The sequence below is a fragment of the Anopheles stephensi genome, chromosome 3 (genome assembly GCF_013141755.1).
Source record: "Anopheles stephensi strain Indian chromosome 3, UCI_ANSTEP_V1.0, whole genome shotgun sequence".
Lineage (NCBI taxonomy): Eukaryota > Metazoa > Arthropoda > Insecta > Diptera > Culicidae > Anopheles > Anopheles stephensi.
In genome coordinates, this window is record NC_050203.1 from 5,825,434 (window position 1) to 5,847,043 (window position 21,610).

The following is a 21,610-nucleotide window of genomic DNA, read 5'->3' on the forward strand; positions in this document are numbered from 1 at the left end:
ACAGTGCACCCGTTTCAGTTGTCATACAAGCGCAACCGGCCGGCCGGGCATGTTGCTTTATGACGCTTGCCATTGCCGGAAGTTTCGCGATTGGAATTGTTGAAGCTCGTGGTTTGTTCACAATGAAAACGACGACGACGATGAGGGGGGTAGGGGGTTTGTGTGAGTTTTACTCTTTCGAAGAGAGCACATGCTTGGGAAGAAAATTAAGCGACAAAGGAACAAGATCTTCCCTCCTTCACGTTCTCGATCGATAGTGTGCTCTGATGTGGAATGGCAATAAAGTTTTGTGGGCAAATTTTGTAAAATTTTACTTAAAATCGAAAATATCAAAGGTCGGATGAGGGAAATGATACAAAATCATTCGATTTTGGGCTCAGCTGCTCTAATGCGCTGTGCTGTGCTTAATTCCCTACACTAAACGTAGTGTACAGGCGTCTTCTTTATTCATTTTATCCACACGAAGCGTCCACTGTTGTTGTGTGTGGATTGTCGGATAAATCGTTGCCTAGGGTTAGTGTGAGTGAGTGCTAAGATTGTCACCGTTCTTCTCTGCTTACTGTTTTCTAATAGAAAAGCACAGATTTGCACTCCTTTTGCCGCCAAGCCTAGCGTACGTTAAGCGCGCACATACACACACCAAGAAAAGCCCAGCAATACGATACACCTCCAAACTCTCGTTCCCGCCCTTTTCGTTTTAAAATCTAATTTTTGTCTACACTAAACCTATTCCTTGATGGGGCAGAAAGCTAAAAACACAAAATGGATGTGGAAAAGGCAGGCTTACAATTGATTCTTTCCAGAATAAAAAAAAATCAACCTGCGCAACACATTCTAGCTTAAACACATAAATACATTAGGGTTCGGGAAAAATAGGGATGAGTAAGGGAAGGAAACGATAGGTCGAAAAACAAAATTTGCCCCGGCTTCCGATGGCTGGCATGATGAAAGTGTTTTAAATTACGTCGTTGCTGAGGAGAGCATTGCCTCTCTTGTATTTAATCAACCACCAGACAGATGGAACCAATCGTTGCGTTGGAACACGTTGTCAATTGTTTTGCTATTCCTTTCTCCACAGCACCAGGAGCGCAAAATTGTGTCAATGGAGGAGAAGAATCAATTATAGCACAACACTGTTACACCCGGCGGGTGCGACAGGTGGCTAAACTAAACGTACTAATAGCACGCACACTAAACGATAAGTAGGTAAAAACGCACACCAAAAGTCCTGGTTTGGGTTCGTCGATTTCATCCGTTCGCGGTGTAGCTGCCGTGCGCGCTCGGGTGTGTTGGAACCTTCTTAGAACAACCCACAGTCCTTAAGATTATTCTTGATGATCACATCCGAGACGGCATCGAACACGAACTGTATGTTGCTGGTGTCGGTGGCGCACGTTAGGTGGGTGTAGATTTCCTTCTGATCTTTTCGTCTGTTGAGGTTTTCGAACTTCATCCGGATGTAGCTGGACGCTTCCTCGTACGTGTTGGAACCTGCGGCAAGTGGAAGCAAGTTAGTGTGGCCTTCGTCTAACGTAAGCGGCGCTCACTATGTTCGCTTACCGGTATACTCTGGAAAGCAGATTGTCAGCGGCGATCGAACGATCTTCTCCTCGAACAGATCCTTCTTGTTGAGGAACAGTATGATGGACGTTTCGACGAACCACTTCGAGTTGCATATCGAATCGAACAGCTTCATCGATTCGATCATGCGGTTCATTTCCTCGTCCTCGGCAAGCACCAGATCGTACCCTTAAATGGAAGAATAAATCAAACGAATGAGTATCTGTTTGTTGGGTGGGATTGCTGCTCGCTGACGATCTTCTACTTACCCGACAGTGCCACACAGAATATAATGGCCGTAACACCCTCGAAGCAGTGTATCCACTTCTTTCGCTCCGACCGCTGACCACCGACATCGAACATTCTGTGAATGAAATTGTTCAGTTAAAGACAATCCTTCTCCTTAACGAAACGCCGCACCGCAAGCGCTTACTTGAAATGTATAGACTTAAAGCTAAAGTGTGTCTCCACGATGCCGGTCGTTTTGACGCGCGTCCGCAACACATCCTGCTGCGTCGGGATGTAGTTCGGCTGCGAGATCCGATCGAGCGAGTTCAGATAGTACGCGGCGGAATCGTTTAGCTGGTACTCGCGCGAGCGCGAAAAGCACTGCTGCACGCCCGGATCGGTCCACAGCTTCTTCATCAGCATCACCAGCTCGGGCGTCAGCTCACCCTCCTCGGTGGCGGACGCGTACGTGAAGAACTGGCGGGCAATGTCCGTTTTGCTCGGGTCGGCAAAATCGATCCGCAGCTGGCCCATCGCCCGGATGATCGCCATCAGGCTCTGTATGGTGTTGCTGTACACGACCGGCCGGTACTGTTCGCATTCTTCCTGTGAGTAGCCAGTTTCGTGTATGATTTTCATCTGTTTTACGATGGTGGATTTGCCCGATTCGCCCGCTCCTGCAATGGAAAAAAGGAAAGCAGAGCATTATTGTACGATGTAGGTGAGTGTGCTTGTAAGTGTAATTTATCGACAAGAAGAAATACATTTTTCTTTCCCTCCAGCACGCACTACTCATTGCAGACCGTGAGAAGCCGGAGGGGAGGAGCACGATGAATAAATGAATTTGATCTCTTGTGCAGTGCTCGAAGGCGTTGGTAATGCTAGGGGTCACCGTGGTCAATCTTGTAAGAGATTGGCATCGTGTAGATCTCGGTCTATCGATGGCCGAATCTGATGATTCACGTTCGAGTCAGCGGCAAGTAACAATTGACTTCTGGTGGCAAGTGAAGTCCAAGGACGCCTCCGGATGAGAATATTCTGGTACTCCAGCACGAATTGTGCAACCTAATGGCTGCCAAAGTGCATCGCTTTTGCTGGCTCAATTTGATAACATTTTTAAAGACAGCCGGTCCGGGCCGGGTTTTGATTGACAGCGGCGACGTGATGCGATAAGCGCACGTACTCTTGCGGTACTTTGCAAAGAAAAAAGCCAAACGAGCTCGAAGCAATCAAAAAGGACAAATGAGGATTTTATGTATAAAAATACATTTCCTGTGCGATCAGTTGTAAAATCATAACAGCTTGCTAATGAAGACAAACCTGTGACACATGGGGCTGATGATTAGATGGCTCTGTTGTTAAACAACGGTTTTGCTACAAAATGTCTGTACAAGCATGAAGACTGTGCCCCCCCCAATCGCACAATTTTGATAAGCAGCCAAACCTTAAAACTGTAATCATCTGCGGATGATTCTCAGTATGAAAGATTTATTGGTTCCTGCATATTTTTCCACCGCGAGCATGAGTGTCGGAAGTGGTTGCAAAAAGCCTTCAAGAGTGCTTTGTTGTTTTAAGACTCTCTTTAAACGATTACAAGCCAAAAAACCAATAGAAGTAGCTTGTAGTAGCGTCAAATGCTTATTTTTAATGCCCATTAACGAGGGATAGGCAAGCCGGCGTCGTAAGAAGTTGATTAGGACGACGTGAGAAGAATATGTCACGCCAAACAGGTATTGAACGACTCGGCCATCTTAAAAGGAAGTGAAAGATTTTGGAACAGTGGAACCCCCAAATATTTGCATACTGCTTCTTCCGTTTGTTGATGTTCATTTTCACCAAATGTTCCATTGTGAGACGACGTTCGGGGGACCGTATAGTATCTTGAATCGGAAATCTACTTTAATGACCGAGTGGCTGGTGAAATACGTTAACGGGATGCAGGCAGAAAGTTAAAACGCAAACTAGCTGGCGCAAATGCTGCTACTGTTACGATTAACTTCCTCCTCTGGCTTGCGGTTTGTTTCCATAGCTCGTAGTGTGAGAGGTTAAGTGGCTGAATGACCCTGTCGTCATGGGTTTTAGAATTGGTAAGAATAAGACGGTTAAATACCACTGCGAATCAGCAACGTTAGGAGCTGTTTGGACTTCTGTTTTTGATTTTACATGATGTTTGGACCCGATACTTTCGAAACATAACGGATTCATGCCAAGCTTAATAATCGGAAAAGCGAATTGCTCTCTTAGCCAGGCCTTATCTCAGTCCTTCCGTCGCGGGTTACGAAAAGCTAACCTTCGAAACCGTTGATTCTCCACTGAACAGGGTGATTTATACTCCACTCTGCCTATAACCCAGGGCCAGTAATTAGCCCAGATCTTCTAGATCATCCAGGTAATCAATAGGGGCGATCCATGGTAGATGCGACAGCGTCGCCGGTCTTCACACGGCAGCACCGGGAGTTCAAATCCCATCCGTAGCGAGGACTGACTATCCAACTACGTAGTATCTCATATTAAGTCTAGTAAGCCAGAAATGGCAGGCATGACCTAAGAGATCGTCAGGGCAAGGAAGAAGAAGATCTAGGTAATCATTCAGTTCTGGAAGGTGTTTACAATTTCCGCAATGTACTGACCATGTTCCGTTTTAACTAGCACAGCTTCAAGAATTGTCACAGACATGCTGATTTCTTCTACATGCTCGAAGATTGTTGAACACTTCCATGAGGCATCGATTTGCTTCCAGTGTCAAAAATACTTATCTGTATTAGTCTTTTGCGGAATCCATGGTTCTTTTCCTCGGGTAGATTCCCAACATCAAACAGAATATTGTTTGGCGATCCACATAAAAGGCATTCAGTTTCGACAGAAAAGGCAATAGAATTTAGTTGCACTTCTTCTTGAACAAAGTGACCATAAATGACGAATTTTGTCTCAAAACCCGCTGGATTTTTATTTCTTGTATCTTTAAATACACTTCTGAAGAGGGACGATCCGGATAGGACCTGTCCGGACCATGTCCTGCCTTACGAAAGACTGGCTCTCGGGAACATGTTAACAGTGGCACAGTCGTTACGATAAAAATTAATAATCACATTTCTTTAATCGAAAAACACAAACAAACAGCGATGGTGCCGTCGTGTTGCAGTAATCGAAAACAAAGATCAAAACGTGTAGAAACGCTGTCCTACACACAATATCAAACCAAATCATATCACCATCATTATCACGTCCTCCTGTGCTGTGTGCGGTGGTCGTCGGTTACGGTTTATCACGGCCTACGATACATTTTCGATACAGTGCTTGTTGCCCACTAGGTGGCAAACGAAACCGAAAACAGAGTCCCCCCCATCCCATATCAACAACTCCAATTTCACATATCAGTGATGTTGCGTCTTTTCTTCCGTTCCTGTCACACGCGTGGAAGGACGTTGCTTACCGGCACATCACTTTTGTGCGGCATGTCTACATCGCCGGAACATGTGTTAGTGGGTGGAGGAAGCCGAGTTTGGGACATCTTCCGTAACGTATCGTTTTATCTTCCCCTTTTCTGTCGTGTCGCGTCTTGACCTCGTTCAACTTTCATTTTCATGCGGATACATCAATCGCAACTAGTGTTTACGCGAGAACGAGTCGACGACACGGTGTTGATCGGTGGTGTTGAAGAGTACTTCTTTATCCGATAATGATGATGGGATGGGTGGTGATCATCGTTAGGCAGAAATAGTAGAGCAACTACCGGCCGGATGCAAACGGCTTGCAAAAAAAACCCAAGTTTGCGCACACTCGCTTTCTCATGATTTATTTATCGCGTAGTATGCCCCTGAAGCGCAGCAAGTAACGATCGATCGACGGGTCTCGACGGATGTTTCTCGGTGGGCGAGTTGGCGATCAAGTAGATCGATTGTGTTGTTGTGCTGCTGCTGAGTACAAATCTAACTTTTTTTTATACTATTTCAATATGTCTAATTCAACACGATTCGGATCAATTGAGCAACACTAGACCTCTGTGTCGAGTTAATTGATCACCGTGAGTGGAGCAGCAAAACACACACACAAATGAACAGCAAAAACACACCGTTCACTGGCAGTTTGCGTAAACTGGGCATACATTAATTAAATGAACATCACTTGCAAACCACACACACACACATAGCTTGGCCATCACTGCACGTGGCGCTTCTAACGTGTCGCGAATCATTTGCAAAGGCATCATCAGGTGGTGGAAAAGAAATGTATGAAAAGAGCATTAAGTAATTGAGCCAGGGGCCTGGTCCACAATTTCCATCGGTCACGCACTTTGCTTCCAATTACATTATTCACTGTCTTCCAAAAACAAAACAAAAAGGAGGAAGCAATAACAGTGGCGTATGGAAAAAGGGAGGCTAAAATTTTGCAAAAAGGGAAGGAAAAGGAGATTCAAATTGGAGCCAAAGGCTACGGTGGTTTAATGAAAGTAGTGATCAGTTGATTGTACAGTAATAATATTACTTCTTTGATTCATTTAAGTGCAACAAAATAGCAAAATCTTTCGGTTGCGCTCACTCCAATGACTCACCACGCCTCGACTGACTGAGTAAGTAGACAAACATTTGAACGGAGTGTGCCCGAAGGCAATAAAGTAATCACACATTTGCTCGGCTGCCACAAATGTTGTAGCTGCTGATAATGCTTTGCTTCATTTTTGATAAAGGGTTTTCCGAAGAAAAATAACAAAAATGCTTACACTTTCATTGGACTGTGAGCAGTTTGTGCATTGAGTTCCTGGGCTATAAAAATATAAATTCCCACTCGAACAGGGATTTTCCTCACACAATCCCAAACCAACAGTCAGCATGCATTCAAACTCGCAAACTCTCGCCAAAGGCAAGTTGTGGAATGAATTGATACCCCGATTATCATCGCCGCCGCCTTTTCCAACGTTAACGTCGGTGATGTCATGCGACGACGATGCGACAAAGTGCTTCGACGAGCGTCATCACCGCCACAGCAATCGTCGAGTAACAAACACATCAACCGACTGGCTTCAGAGTTTAATGGGTTCCTTAAGGTTCTGTTCCTCCGGCGGGTTTGCGCTGAGTAATTTTAGTTTGGTTTTGCAATGAAGAATTGTTCGTACATGGTAGGTACGTACATGCAGTTGTGGCTGTCGATAGAGGAGCATAAGGGCCAATAGAAATATGGCTCAAGGTGAGTTGATTTTAAGGAGATCGCCACAAAAAAAACGGCTCTAACAGGTGTAACATGAGCTTGGCAATTGCTACGTAATCTACCAGTAATTAAATATCGAAAAGCCTCACGATCAAGATGAAGTCGTGCAGCAACAACTACGTCCTCAGAAAGTGTCGTCGTCTGTGGCCTGCCTTGGCAATAACTCTCTCTATCCCTGGACGTCCCCCTCTTTGACTTGATTTACTCGATCAGGATGAGAATTGGATGGGATTGGACTACTCAAATCATAGCTATATCCATATTTTTTTAAATAAAAAATGTACCTTTAACTGACTCTCGAAGTGATCTTTAAATCATTAGACTCCCAATCAGAATGAGATCGTTGAGCTGAGGGCTACAGAAAAGAAAATCTCAACAAAAACCCCAAAAGAGAGCAATCTTCTTCCACATCTACCCAGGCCAAGCGCATTCCGGCACGTTCCTTCATAATTAACACAAGATAAGACAAACCACTCGCTTCTCGGCCCATTCCTTTTGTTTTGCTTTTTTTTCTTTTTTTGCGTGTGCAAAATTCCTCACATATGAAAACCGCTCTCGCTCGGTCTCGGTTGCTTTACAAATTAGTCACGCTAATTGTGTGGCCCACTGCAAGTTACGATGAGGGTGACAAAAAAGGGTCTTCTATGGCCTCTTCACACTGCTGGTGCTGCTGCGGTTTGGTTGTGAATGAATGGGCGGCGAAATGAATGAATTTTCCTCTTTATTTGCCTAACAATTGGTTAAGCAAACAACGACGAGCGACTCAGCCTCCTCTAGCGATACGACGACGATGACCCCGAACGAGTGTTGGGAGCGTTTTACAGCGTGCTTCTGTTCTCTCGCCGTAGCGGTAAAGGGTGAAGTTGCACTGGGCGAGTTGTTGCCTGGTGCGAGACTGACTCATCGCAACGGGCTACCCAGCGTACAGCACAGACGTGTGCACTTTCTTGGTCTGGAGGCGCCACTCGAAGACTCATCGTCGTAATTAGCTGCCTTAGGTAAACACACACATATGCGATGAAGCATCCTCGTGGTGGATTTGCCCGGGAAGTGGCTGAGTGTGTTTGACTTTTAATTTAATTTCTCATTTCTTAAGCACAAGATTTTTTTTTCAAACTTTAGCAGTAAATGTATGAAATTGAGCCTACAAAATGGTATATATTTGGGAACCTAATTACCAACCACTTCAAGCAATTATCAAACCCAAAACAAGCTGAACGAAATGAAACGCATTGAGTGGTCCAAATCGAGAGATCGTTGCGGATCACTTTCACCAGCGCGCTGCTTCCCCGATGCGCAAAATTAATTGAAGCAAGTTCATTGAAATGCAATTCGATCGCACAGACTCGACGCTGTCCCGTGTGGCTTTTCCATTTTCCAGACAGACCAATCGACCGACGAGTACGAAAATAAACTCACGCTTTTGCACGCCTTCGCGCGAGGTCTCCGCGCCGTTTCTAGTGCAACTACCATTTTGGGGAGTAAAAAATTTTTGTGCAAAACAAAATAAAACTGAGCACGATACCGTTCACTTTTCGGCAGCGAACAGTGCGCGCGAACGATCGGTTAATGTGCATTTTTCCATACCGCGGAACCTACGCGGTTTTCTATGGACAATTAAAGGCCGGCTACTGCTCGCTTCTGTTGCCCGAGTTTCAAAACAAAAACTGCGCCCATTCAGTTTCCACCATCAATTTTCCCTACTTCCAGCTTCCAAACCGATCAACCTTTAATGTGATCTCTTCATCCTGTGACCGAGAGCATGATCGTGTGCTCGTGTATCGCTTCGTCGGCCCTAAAATTAGCGTGATTTCTGGATCGCTTTTTTCCCCTAGAGTGCAATACTGCGAGCGGCAGTTTTATCGATACCCAGACCAAACGCCGATGATAGGAAAACATGGAAACATGTTTCCGCTATACGCTGTCTAAAAACTACATCATGTGGTGTTTGTTTTTCTTCTTCCACCGCCGATCTTAGTGTCCGGTCCCCGGTTCATCTTCAGCGAGGAACATATTCCCTTTTCTGGTCCGATGTGATGGGGTTTTTTGGTTCGCCAGAATTGCGGAACCCACACAGGAGAAATAATGGACGCTATTCATTTGGCGGATGATTCGTGGCCCACGCGAATTCTATTCGATACGCACCCGGGGTTGCGGTGTGCGTGTGCGTTTGATGTTACCTCCCGCAAAAAATACATTATCTTCCATCCCTGTCAGTAGTGTTCCTTCCGTTTTTTGTTGCTCTACTTCCCATTGCTTCATTACTCATAGTCTGATACCGAGAATTGGTGGGCCTTCAGCATTTATCGGTTACATTCATCATACTTTTTTGTAAATCCGTCTCATGTGTCCCGTACGTAACTTGAGTGTGAATTTGATGATCGTTTTTTTCCTCTGTCATCGCCGCTGTCGCGGTCTGATCTTCTGTGGACCATCGCCGTGCACAATCGAATGGATTGTTCTTCGATCGAGAAGACGAGAAGAGCAGCGCAGTAGTCCGGGCGTGTGCACAAGATGCACTTTTCTCCGAAAGGGATGCCCTCAATCGATACCATCATCTTGGCGGTGACCTCGGTCCAAAGGCATTTTTAGCTTCAACAGATCGCATCAAGATGTTGAGAGACTCGTACACGACTGGACTAGACAAGCGTACACACCACAGTCAGTCCACAAACGCCACACACGATCGTTCGATCGTTAAATAATGAATTTGTAACGAGCACATTTTTTTTAACGATCGACACTAACTGCTGCTATTTCCGTCCAAAACGCGGCTAAATGTAAACAGAACGGAGGAGTAAGACAGCCACAGCCACAAAAAAAAAGATCTCATCGATGGATCCAATGTTTGTGTAAATGTCTGGATGCTGATTTTCCAACAGCAAATAGTGAGGTGGAGGTGAAGTTGTTGAGGGAGGCAGGGATCTCTGTTTTATGGTGATGAATGATAGAGAAGATTCTGCTCCCTGTGGTAAACTGTTGATCGGCCAATACGGACGATCGATCGGAAAATGGCGCTTTTATCAGGTGTGCAAGTAGAATCAAGGTTGGGGCAATGCTGTGAAATTATGATATCTTTTTCACTAGGGAAATACTCCATTTTTAACTACTTTTCCCGAGTTATATGGCAAGTTACGGACATTCTTGGAGTAAAATTCCGATACTCGTCATATTGACGCGTGTCGAGTTTCTCTTGTTTATCCTAGATTTTTTGCTCAATCTAGGAGATGAAAATGGAACTAACCCGCCAAGGAAACCAGAAATAACATGATACTAAAGACGATTAGGTTTTGCCGATCGTGAGGACGGGAGAGAGAGAAACAAATGATACAGCAAAGATACTTGCAAAGTGCCACCTGTTACTGCCCCAATTAACCTACAAATGCCTCTTCTTATCACCGTGTATCGTTCAACCACACCGGAATGGATGGAATGGATGCGGCGAACTCTTCCAGCAACGATGGAGCACGCGATGATGCCGCGACTAGGTGATTGAAATTGGATCTATCAATCGCGTTCATTCGCGTTCGTTAACAGCACATTCGCTCTTTAACCTCTCCGGTCCGCGGATCCGAGAACGCAGCATCGACAGCAACAGCAGCAACATCATCACATCAAAGCAGGCAAAGTTTCTTACGTGGAGCAGCACCGTGCGTGCGCGGTTGGGAGAAAGATGGTGCGGTGGCCCAGACCACCGGTCGTTCGACATCCGCCATGGACAACACCGTTGTTCGGCGTCGTAGTACACACAATGAAAAAAGGCACCCTTCTTCTCACGCACATCGACGACGGAGAAGGTGGGTATTTTCTTGCATCGGAACGGACGGCGGATGCTATGCTATGCCTGCTGAGCCCCCAACACACAGCATGCTTCACCGTCGTCGTTGCGCTGAGCTGATGATGAACGCACTGGTATTGGTGCCGATCGACACAGGGAGGGCGCTTTTTCCGTCCGTTAGCAACGCGCACGCACACCACCAACGTGCACGATGCTTTTTGACAGGGGGAAAAGTTCCAGAGCATCCCAACATCGCGGTTACGCGGTTCCGTGTATGCGTACATATGTGTGCTTGTGTTGGTGGCTTGCGTTTATTGTTCAAGAGAAAGAACGGTTGCCCGTTGGCTCATATGTTGCGGATTATGATTCTCCTTTTTTTCCTACTGTAACATATTCATCTTCTATTTTTCGCTAACTGGCCTAGTCTGGACCAGTTGATGACATTTGACAAATAACGTTGAGGGGATGATACGATGAGAGGAACGAAGGTCCGTAACGGTCGCGACACCATGTTTGACCGCGGCGAGTGAATGGGCTACGCTCGGTGTGGCAACCGCCGGATAACCAATGAAACAAAAAAATAGGGATGACATTTACCTAAAAGCAGCAGCTTCACCTCACTGGCCGCCCGTTCACCGTCGGCACGTAGGGCACGGTCAATATTTTTCGACCGCTCGATGGCTTCCTTATCTCTACTCACTGCACAACCCATTTTGATTTGATTTCAACACACGAAGAAACCGCGACGCCACTCCACTGCCAACCACCACCACTACCACTGCAGCTGCACGCACGCACACACACACTCACACACTCACGCACCTCTCGTACACAGGCACGCTTTGCAATCTTGCTCGACTTTTTTCCCTTTTGCGTGTGCGGATGCTTCTCTGCTCTTTCGTTTTTCACAATAGGCGGCTTTTTTCCACTGCACTTGGGCGTTTTTTTTTTCGTTCACTTCACTTCACTTCTGGAGGGAGCCACTTTTCATCCGCTCTTTGGTTGATTTTTTTTCTTTCTTCTTTATTCACGCCAGCGTCGGAATTCGCTCTCGAAAATCAGCTCATCACAAGCCGCCAACCCAAGCTGCCGCGACTTCTACCGTGCTGTTGCTGTACATTATACACAGCTCCCACCGCACCACGTCTTTTCCTTCCGCACTGCGTCGCACCACGTACTTCTTTGGCGTCAAACAAAACCCCCCAAAACGACGACGGCGAAGAAGAAAAAACAAAGCTCGTACCACCCGCACAAGATATGATGATTTCACTTTTTCACGTTTCACTCTCCCGCGGTCAGACGACTCCTATCCTACTGCTGCTTCGCGCACTTTGGCCGAGATGGAAAAGATGACTTCCAAAAAAAAAAAAAACCTCAACACTTTCTTTCCCCGTTTTCCACACGGCCTGCTTGGTTCCCAAAAAAAAAAAAAACGCCGAAATGTACTACGGAAGTAAATTACCCCCGGACGAACGCTCGGACCCACAATTCAAACGGGCGCAGTTAGCAATTTTTGCGGACAAACTAGACGTGTGTAACCTTTTTCCGGCCACTTGTTGCACACGCACTCTTCTTCTGGAATGCAGATAACGCTGGTCCGACCGTCCGCCGTTGGGCGTTCCTTGGTTTGGATCGCCTTGGTGAATGTGTGAGAATCGCTTCCGGCGCCGCATACACGCACGATCCGGGTGTGTTTCTATGTTTTGTTGCTTGCTTTCGTTTTACAAAATATACTTGCACTAGCACTAGACACAACTTTTGGCGATAAAGAATTAAGCGTTAGACAAAAAAAGCACCCTCTTATTCACCCGACTATGGATATGGATGGACGGAAGTAAGATATCTTGGGACGCGCGTTTACAGTTGAACGAAGGAAAAACGATAGTGTTTCTGTGAGGAAAACCACACAAACACAGCAAATAATATGTGCCGCACGGGGAAAACCTCTATTTCTTGTGCCGATGGGGAATTATTGACGCGGCTCTCGAAAAACACACGCAGCACGCACTTCGGTTAAAGTGGAAATACGATCCGTACCCGGTTATCCGGGGCTTTCCAGCGAATCGGACGGTTGTCAAACTTCGGCCCGGACTCCATGACGTTCGGGTTTATTCGTGGAACGTCATTCGCGATGTGCCCGGTGAAAAAAATATATGCTTGGAGATTGTTTGAAATTTTAACGGCAGTTGAAACCGATTTGTTTAAAAGAATTATCTTTTTAATGGATTTATGTTGAAAAATGCTATCAGAACAATCACATTTTTAGCCCATATTATTGTGGCTTCGAAAAAATTGCAGCAGATCTGTTCTATTTCTCTCAATAAATTCAAACAATGTGTTCCGCTATCGACCGCTGCAGCGCTAGTGGGCTTTGAGGAGCCGTTACACGTTTAAGTGATTTGAATATTACTACCTTTTGATGTAATTAACTTCTTGGGTTGGTTAATTAATCAAAGTTTTTCCATATACAATACTTGAGATAGTTGCAATGAACACTGATTTGCAGTTTTGCATGGAACGATAAATAAAATTCAACGATGGAATAAGTTTATTTTTTTTACCAAGGAGTGTAAGGGCATCTTAAAAGACGCAACTCAACCTTACGAATTCAAGCTTCGCGTGCATCTTTTCCCGGGAACAAAAAGCACATTTATTTATTCAGTCAGCAAGTCAACCCTTTGGACATCTTGGAGAAGCAAGCAACAATAAAACAAAAGTATCGACGCTGTGATCATCATTTTTTGAACCGTCGGAAAAACGAGTCGCTTTCCCTACCACCATCGTCCGAAACATATGGGTTGCCTGTGTTTTATTGTTTTATGTTGTGCTGTTTGCTGCAGCATGCATCACGCGTGTACCGGACCGGCATCGTCGACGATTAACGAAAACGTATTATTTATTGTTTCAAAAACATGGCCGATGGGCAATCGAAAGGGAGAAAAACGAAGAAAAACCATCCTTTCGAACCCGTTCGTTCGCTCTGGGTGCGCTTGAATGGGCGCGCAAGAGAAGACAATTTTTGTTGACCAAAGCTTGGATGATGCATCGGTCCGATAGGCCGCAGATGATTGTATCACAACGCAGGAAAATAAACACTTCGCCATCATGCGATCGTGTAGCTGTCGCCTGGTGTGTCCGGAGGGTTCGAACGGGGGGGAAAAGCAAATAATCAAAATGTTGATCCTTTTCGATTTGTAGGAAAAACAACAAAAGTGGTCAGTCCCACCGCCCCCCCTTCCCGCCGCAGTATGTTGTATCTTTTCGTTGGGGTGTGTCTTCTGGATGCACATTTGGGTGGATGATCCTCGATTTTGGTAGCGTCGCCATTTTGAAACATTGGGGAAGAGTTTAAGCGTGCTGCTAAGATTATTATTAAATGCAATTCGTGGGAAGTCTTCACAAGATCGATCGTCGGTCTCACGCTGACTTTGAGCGGGCTCCGATGCTGTTTTTTATAAATCAATCTTCACCTTCGCGCTCGACACGTTGAAGAATTCTACCGTCAGTATCAGCATCATTTGTCTGCACCGGAGGACTTGTTACAGACAGTTCCAGTGTCTACAGTTTCTCTTCCACCCGCGGTTTCGTGGTTGATGTCTCCGGAAGCCACCAGGCCCCATCGTACGAACTCGTCTCCGTACTGATCACATCACAACCGAACCAGTGGCTAAGGTTATGCACTCCACGCTGCATCACGGTTCAGAGGTTAGGCCCGGTTAGTGTAAATATTTACATCATGCTGCACATGGAATGATGCTATAATTCATAACCTCGAACGTGGAGTGAGAAATTGGAGGGCGCAATGCGACTCTCGAGGAACCATTCTTTTAGCAATAGAACGCTCCCTTATCAGCAGTCAGTGAGTGTGAAGGATCACTTGACAGAGTGTAGTGAAATTCTTCTTTTTTTCAGGAAAATCTGCATCACGCCAAAACAGCACCTCAGTAGCGCGTACTTGAGCTACTTCAGGAGCAGCAGCCTGAAAAACCTGTTCACGGGACATAAAATGCATGTTTCCGTCAAATCGTGATGCCGTCGGTGATGGCCTTCGCTACTTCACGCGGTAATGTAAACAACGAGGTACCGGGGAGTGAGGAAACATGAAGCAAAACACATGTTACTCCGGGGTCTGAGTTTTGTGAGGTTCATTTTCGGTGGCAAACGGGGTACGCCTTTCGGGAGGCGACCCTCGAAGACCTCGAAGAAAAATGGCTTGATCATGTTTTATTGCCCAGAAAAACCCCGGCATTCTACCGGCCGTCTGATGGTAGGCCAACGTGTCTGTGTCCATACATGAGCGTTGGGCAAGATTTCGGAGGTGGACTAGACATTCAAATTACACACGAAAATGCCGAAAACAAATCTCCCTTTTGGAGTTTTGTAAGATTAAAGCTGCTTGTAGAAGAATATATTTTAGAAGTAAATATAGGGTTCAAGTTAAAGTGATATCATCTCAACTAAGCTTCACGACCAAATGGCCCAAACGCATCATCACACCATATGTGCATCGTGGTCAAACCTTTCTCATCCGACGCCATAAAGTTTGCCAACTCACCCATGCCACTTCTCTCTGTTGGTGGGCTGTCAAGCAGAGCAACAACACGCACCAACCCACGTGAAATGCACCGTGGCGTCAATTTGTCACATGCAGCCCGGACGCCTTTGCCCAATTGCCAATGCCTAAGTGTGTCTCCCGTGAAGAGCTGGATCGTGTAATCGATCTTTGTTTTCGCTCCATCTGTTGCCCGTGTCTGCCCTTCGGTTACTGTTGGTCGGTGCACTTGTCGACTGGTGCCCTGTAGGCTCTGGTCCCAAGGACCACAAGGACCACCGTTGGCCACTTGGTGACGCCGCCGGCGCTTGAAGACGCCGGCCGGATAGGGTTTCGGGTTCTAGCCATTTCAAATTCTATGATGGTGGTCAAACGTGAGCCTGCGGACAGAAGTCGTGTTGTCAAGTCAAGCAGATAATAAATGGTAATTAGTCATTGAGGCTTTCACAACAACAAGCCATAGAGGTCGTCTAGGTCTCTCGGGGGTTTGACGGCAAACCGATCATCTGTGGTGTACTGTACGAACAGATGGAGCAGGGTGTTTTGCAATCAGTATTTTCTTTGTAGATACTCTAGACATGGCGCCCACAACGCGAGATTGATGAAGATTGATCCATTACCGGGGATCAACAACCGGCCGCTAGCATATCTACCATTGGAAGGGAAAACACTCGCGGTCGAGGAAACGAGGAACGCGCTCAGCTCATCAAAAAACCGATCACGTGGCGCCTGGTCGGAAAAACGGCGTGAGTTTTGTACAAATAAATAATCCGGCTCGTTTCATCGACCTATCCGATCGATTCCGGCCCTGCTCCCGTAGGGTCGGGCAGGAAAATGGATTGAAATGGATCGATCGAGTTTAGACGCACGTTTAGAAAACAATCCTGATGCTTTTCCCCCGTTTTCCTTCGCATTATCCCTACGCTACGTAATGGTGTGTAACGGCTTCGGAAGGCCCGTTACCGAAGTCCTTTCGAGAAAGGGAATCGCGCAATAGTTTGTACCATCCACATTTCCACATGCACCGAGTCGAAACCATCATGTGAGAATATTGACGGCTCGCCAACGACCGTCCTTTCATCTTTGGCCGACGTCAAGAGATCATCGTTTGACAGCCGCCAAAACGATCGTCTTTCACGTCACTGGAGTATTGGGCTGGATGCCGCGCTGGTAATGTTTAAGCTCGTTCTGTGGTTGCTCGCGCAACGCTTTGCCGAAGGCTGGGTGGTCGTGGTCGGCCGGGTATAAGTGACGTTCCAAGCGATCCAACTAATTGTGGACGATCGCGATCATTTGAAATTTTCAGCAAAAAGAGCTGAAAATCGGGGTTTTTTTTATCGCGGTGTACGAGAAGCGACCCGCGATCGTGCAAAGCGAAATTTAGATCAGAGCAGGATCTGCGCAACCTAGGCAACCCGGGGCAGGAAACAGCACGTGCGCCATTCGTACACTGACACGTCAGCATAAATCTCCCCCAGGCAGAGGGTTTTTCGCCCGTCCCGGTTGCAGACGATGGAAATTGGTGCTGGCACACTTGGACTCGACCACCCGTCCTCGGATAATCGATCGCTACGGGTGATATAAAGCAGATTACCCGTCGAACATGGCGCGTGTGGAGCGAATAAAATGAAGAACCGACGGGAAAAACAATAGGCGAAAAAGTCGTAAAAGAAAGGTGGGGAAAATTGATGATATTTCTGGGGAATAATTGCTGTGGTGACCAATGGGATGAATTTCGTCGATTCTCTTTGTCCGTAATAATTTCGGCCGAAGGTGACCAGTAGAAGCGGCCTGTAGCTACACACATGTGCAGCACTTTTGGCTGATGATTGTACACTATTTTTAGTCTTTCGGCAGCTACGCCTTTAGCTCATACCTGGATGGAAGGGTATTAGGTATTCCAAGCCTTAGAAATTAAATTCTTTGAGACATGGGAGCTTGAAGTTGGCCACAGCTTCCCCGAACGCTGACTTCAATCGAACGACTCGCTACGGCTTTTCGGGGCCGTAAGAAAAACCTCAAAACGCTTCCCTGAATGCTCTCGTGTGTCGAGCCTGTGCGCTCACGAGTCATGAGTTGTGCTGTGTGGATGACTTTCCCGGGAAAATCAGCTTTCCCGCGGCCAGTGGCGGCTGGCCCCGCTGTTTACGCGTTCCGTTGTAAACAAAGCGTATAATTAGTACACACTGATGTAAACAAAGGGGCAAGCCCGAGGCCCCGGGGAATTATGACATTTTAATGTTTTTACACTAATTAATTTATAAATCGCGCCTTTCCCGGGGTACGGGGGGTTTTTCCGACCCGGCGGTATGCATTCCAGTTGATGGGGAGGATGTGAGGAGGATGAGAGTGAGGAGTTGAAAAACTTAAATTGCATTCGAATGGAGATGGATGCCATTCGGATGACCGATCGACGTTACGCTGTTTCAATTGCGCTGCATTCGGCACTTGGGCTCGATCGGACAAGATCGAGATGGTGATCAGGACCGTGCGGTTTTGTGGTGTGCTAATGGCAAGTGACCGCACGTCGTTTCATAAAAGTTCTGTAAAGTTTTCCGAGACCAGCAAGACAAGCAGTTTTCTCACAGAATCCGGGATCACGAATCATCGAAGGGCACAAAAATAGAAATGTGTTCAGATTCCGAGCTGTATGTAGGTCCGCTCACCCTGCGAGGGTGTTAAAAAGCGGCCAGCTCAGTTCGAAACCCGGTGGCCCGAGTCTCTGTTGAAACAGCAGCACGTCAGTGTGCGAAGGCCCCCTCAGGGCCGCCGGATCGATCGATCGATTGGCTTTCGGGGATCGATAATCATTCAACACATCCGTAACACTTCCGATGATGTTCTAATTACCTTTCGCCAACGGACACGGACTCGCTCGCCGAGGCACGACGTCCGCTGACGTACGCTGGGAAGCATATGGTTCGATTTTAATGGCCGATTCGGAAAATGCGGTGCGCGCGATGGCTTGCTGCTCTGGTTTTTGACTTCCCGCACCTTCGGCCATCATGAGGTGCTAATAATCGGAACCGGGCAAACCAACCGGGCTTTTCCTTCCCGTTTTTTTTCCCCGTCCGAAAGAAAGAAAGAAAGAAGGAAAGGAAAAAGAATCCCCAGCACGGGCTGGGAGGTTAATGGATTTCTGAACGCTTTGCTGCGCGATCGTGCTGTGTTCCTTTACATCGTCTCAAGCCGCCATCTTTTTAGTGGTCGTCTAGATCGGCGAAAAAGGGCGGGTAGCAGAGGGGGCACGGCACCCCGGGCACGGGAAAAGCATGGCAAAGATCAAAGAATCGTTGATCTCTCTCTGCTGCTGCTGCTGCTTGCGGGATGATGATTTATTTTCCCATTTGGCTTCCAGTGTCCAATTTTCCTCGCACATACTTCGAACGGTTCGTTCTAGCGGCGGCGGTGGTGATAGTTTTTGCTCCAACGGGGGGAAAAAAGGCCAAGGAAACCAACCCATTACAACCAAGCCGGTGGAAAATAAGGGGGGGGGGGGGGGGGGGGTGTTGAAAGCACGATCGAACCGGTGTACGCTGATCGGAAATTCGGGACCGGAATCCGGGAGTCGATCATCGATTGACGCCTTTCATGTCCCGTGTGTCCCTTTGAGGTGGTTCGATTGCTGAGGACATTGATGTCGGTGTGAAGGTTTTAAGACGATCGAAGGAGGAAGATCGTTTGATCTCCAAAACGGCGTGCATTAAAATTCAATAAACAGATACAGCTGGGAGGAAGTGATGTAGAATCGCTGTTGGTTCTATTAATTCCTCCTAATAACCGATTAGAAGATCGTAATATGAAATACAGCACACGATTTTTAGGTTCGAACTATTAATTTTGAAGATCTGATCAGATATCCTCGAGGGGATACGGTCCTTTAGAAGTGAATAAAATATGTTTTCTTATATTTTTATACAAAACTGTTCTCACTTGATTAACAAGCTACAAATTTGATCTTCTTTGAGGGCTCAGCTATTTGAACCTTGCATTTTAAAACATCACAGCTGGAATGGACTATAAGGACCTTAGGACGATGGAGCACATTGGATTTCGTAGATAAGGCCTCTTTGTAGACGATTTTCCTGTTACGAGGCTCCTTATCCAACTCTTTGATGCAAAGACACCGAGGTCCTGAATTTCTATCTAAGTTATAATTTAGATTAAACTCTCCAAGTTTCTGAAGCTTAGTCTCCTATAGTATCTCCTTGCAGCTGGACTGTATATCCCTTTCCGAAAACACCTGTTCAACCCACCTAAGCATATCGCAAAAAAATCTTTCATTCATGCGATTACTAAAGACTTCAGTCCGGTCCACTGTTTACTACACAAAATGGCTACGGTTTATTTATTGACACGTACACTCACACACATAGCGGATCGAAATTTCAAACAAGTTGACAACACTTTCACCGTAAACAGTTCCTTGTTCCATGGCAGGTTTACCCATCGGTGTAGGTTAAGGTCGGTTGGTGGGAGTTTTAAAGTTCATTAAACACAAAATTTAAACAACGGACAACGGTTTACACTTTCAGCCAACGAGTGGTCCTTCGCTCCGGACGATTCGGACTTTCTCGCTTCCCGAAAGGAGGAGGAGGAGGAGGAAGGAAAAAAAGAGGTTCCCATCTGATCGGCACCCGGAATGGTTTGATGATAAACATGGCCTCCAACCGCCCCCATCACCGACCCGTGCCCGGGCACTAGAAGCACCTGAGGCATCTACCGGGCCCTGCAAAAGGCCCCGGAGACGGTTGGACGGTAGATTTCGGAGTTCGGGTCGGATATGTTTTGAAATTTTACAAATACGCAAGTGTGCACGTGTTTACAAACAATTTTAGCGTATTGTATTTGGCGCCCTCCTGTTTACATGGACGTGTGATCGCGCGAGATCCCGATCTCTCTCTCCCTCTCTCTCGATCTTGTGTGTGGTCAGGCGTGAGGTTACCATACGCTAGACTTCCTAAGCCACGAGCTCCGAAACAAACAACAAAATCTGACCGCACACAAACAAATCCTCCAATTGATCCGAGTGGACCTAAGCTCAGGGATGCCTAAGGAACTTCCTTCCTTTTTGGTCCTACGTGCTTGGACTCGTGTCCCGAACATGGTCTAGGGAACAGCAGAAAAGAGCAACAACAACAAAAAAAGCAACCAAGCGCAAAGCTGCATATAAACAGCTCTATTACACTCCACTGGAGTAGGCCAAATGTGATGTGCTTTTGTGCAAACGGTCGGGGTACGATCGCAGAGAGCGACCGGGGGATTTTATATAAACAATTTGTATTTTGTTATAAATTATAAAACACTGTTTATCAAACCGGTCGAAGTGGCCGGCGTTGCCAGTGTCCAGACAAGGTTGCGATCGCCGTGCCACGGCCTGGAGCATTGGTCCCGCACTGGACTGGAAGGTGCGAGGATCCCGGCCGGTGACGGGGGTTGCTTTTGCTATCATAAACATTTACAGCAGAATGCAGAGAGAGAGATATATACAACATATTTTAGTGAATGAATCGCACGTTCGCTCTTGTGTACTGGGGCTGTGATTATCTCGTGGCGAATGATGATGAGCCGGTTGTTGTTTGATTATTTGGGCTGACCAGCCAGGTTGGCGCCTTATTACGGGTCCAGCCCCTTGACCTTTGCCGGACTGTTGTGTTGGTTTACGCAGTGTACTGGGGGCGTTGGTGTGATTAAACTAGGCCCAAAATGTAAGCAAAGCATGGGAGCTGCGAGACAGGGTGATTACTATTTGTTTACCCAACACGCGAAATAGTAAACCCCGAAATGCGGCAAAATGGCATGGAAAAAGTGCTTTGGCGGCGGGCTCTTAAGACTCGTTACATTTTTATTATGCTGCACTGGGTAATGATCGTTCAGGGTATAATAATTGCGAGAGTTCTTCGTTTTTATTGCTCGGGGAATCCATGTTTACTTGGAGGATATCCGAAAGCGAAGTTGAAGTGTTGGGTGTGTTCAATATTTCCTAGCAGCATTTATTCTTTATTGAAGTTATTGTAAGCTACAAGAGCTAATAACTTATGTCAGTTGATCAAGCTGTATGTTTAAGCTGAGTGGACATCTTTCAACGCGCAATTCTCAATCGGAACACATCGAAAGGCATGGCATTCGATACATACTTTTCAGTTCTTGATTGTTCCTCCGTGATGCTCGAAAATTTTCGCTTACAGTGCATTACACAAGTCAGAGGAATCCATTGAATGGTTTGCTTTATAAACAAACGACGCACCAAGAAGAAACGCTTGCCGAATATGCTGAGCAAGAAGATC

General features: G+C 46.5%; 1 protein-coding gene across 9 annotated transcripts; it reads right to left on the reverse strand.

Annotated features, from left to right (window-relative positions):
- Window positions 1–363: 363 nt before the first annotated feature.
- On the reverse strand, window positions 364–12,800 carry LOC118510377 (G protein alpha i subunit). 9 transcript variants are annotated; one of them, XM_036052109.1, is made up of 6 exons: window positions 12,707–12,800; window positions 11,369–12,526; window positions 1,994–2,465; window positions 1,830–1,924; window positions 1,561–1,749; window positions 364–1,491 (listed from the first exon to the last, which is right to left on the reverse strand). In XM_036052109.1, exons 2-6 carry the CDS (start codon window positions 11,481–11,483, stop codon window positions 1,301–1,303), a joined length of 1,062 nt encoding a protein of 353 aa, XP_035908002.1. In that variant the 5' UTR covers window positions 11,484–12,526; window positions 12,707–12,800; the 3' UTR covers window positions 364–1,300. The 9 variants fall into 9 exon arrangements, with proteins under 9 accessions (XP_035908002.1, XP_035908003.1, XP_035907999.1 ...); XM_036052110.1 differs by having other exon boundaries at window positions 11,369–12,100; window positions 12,580–12,799; XM_036052106.1 differs by having other exon boundaries at window positions 11,369–12,177; window positions 12,580–12,799.
- Between the last annotated feature and the right edge of the window lie 8,810 nt (window positions 12,801–21,610).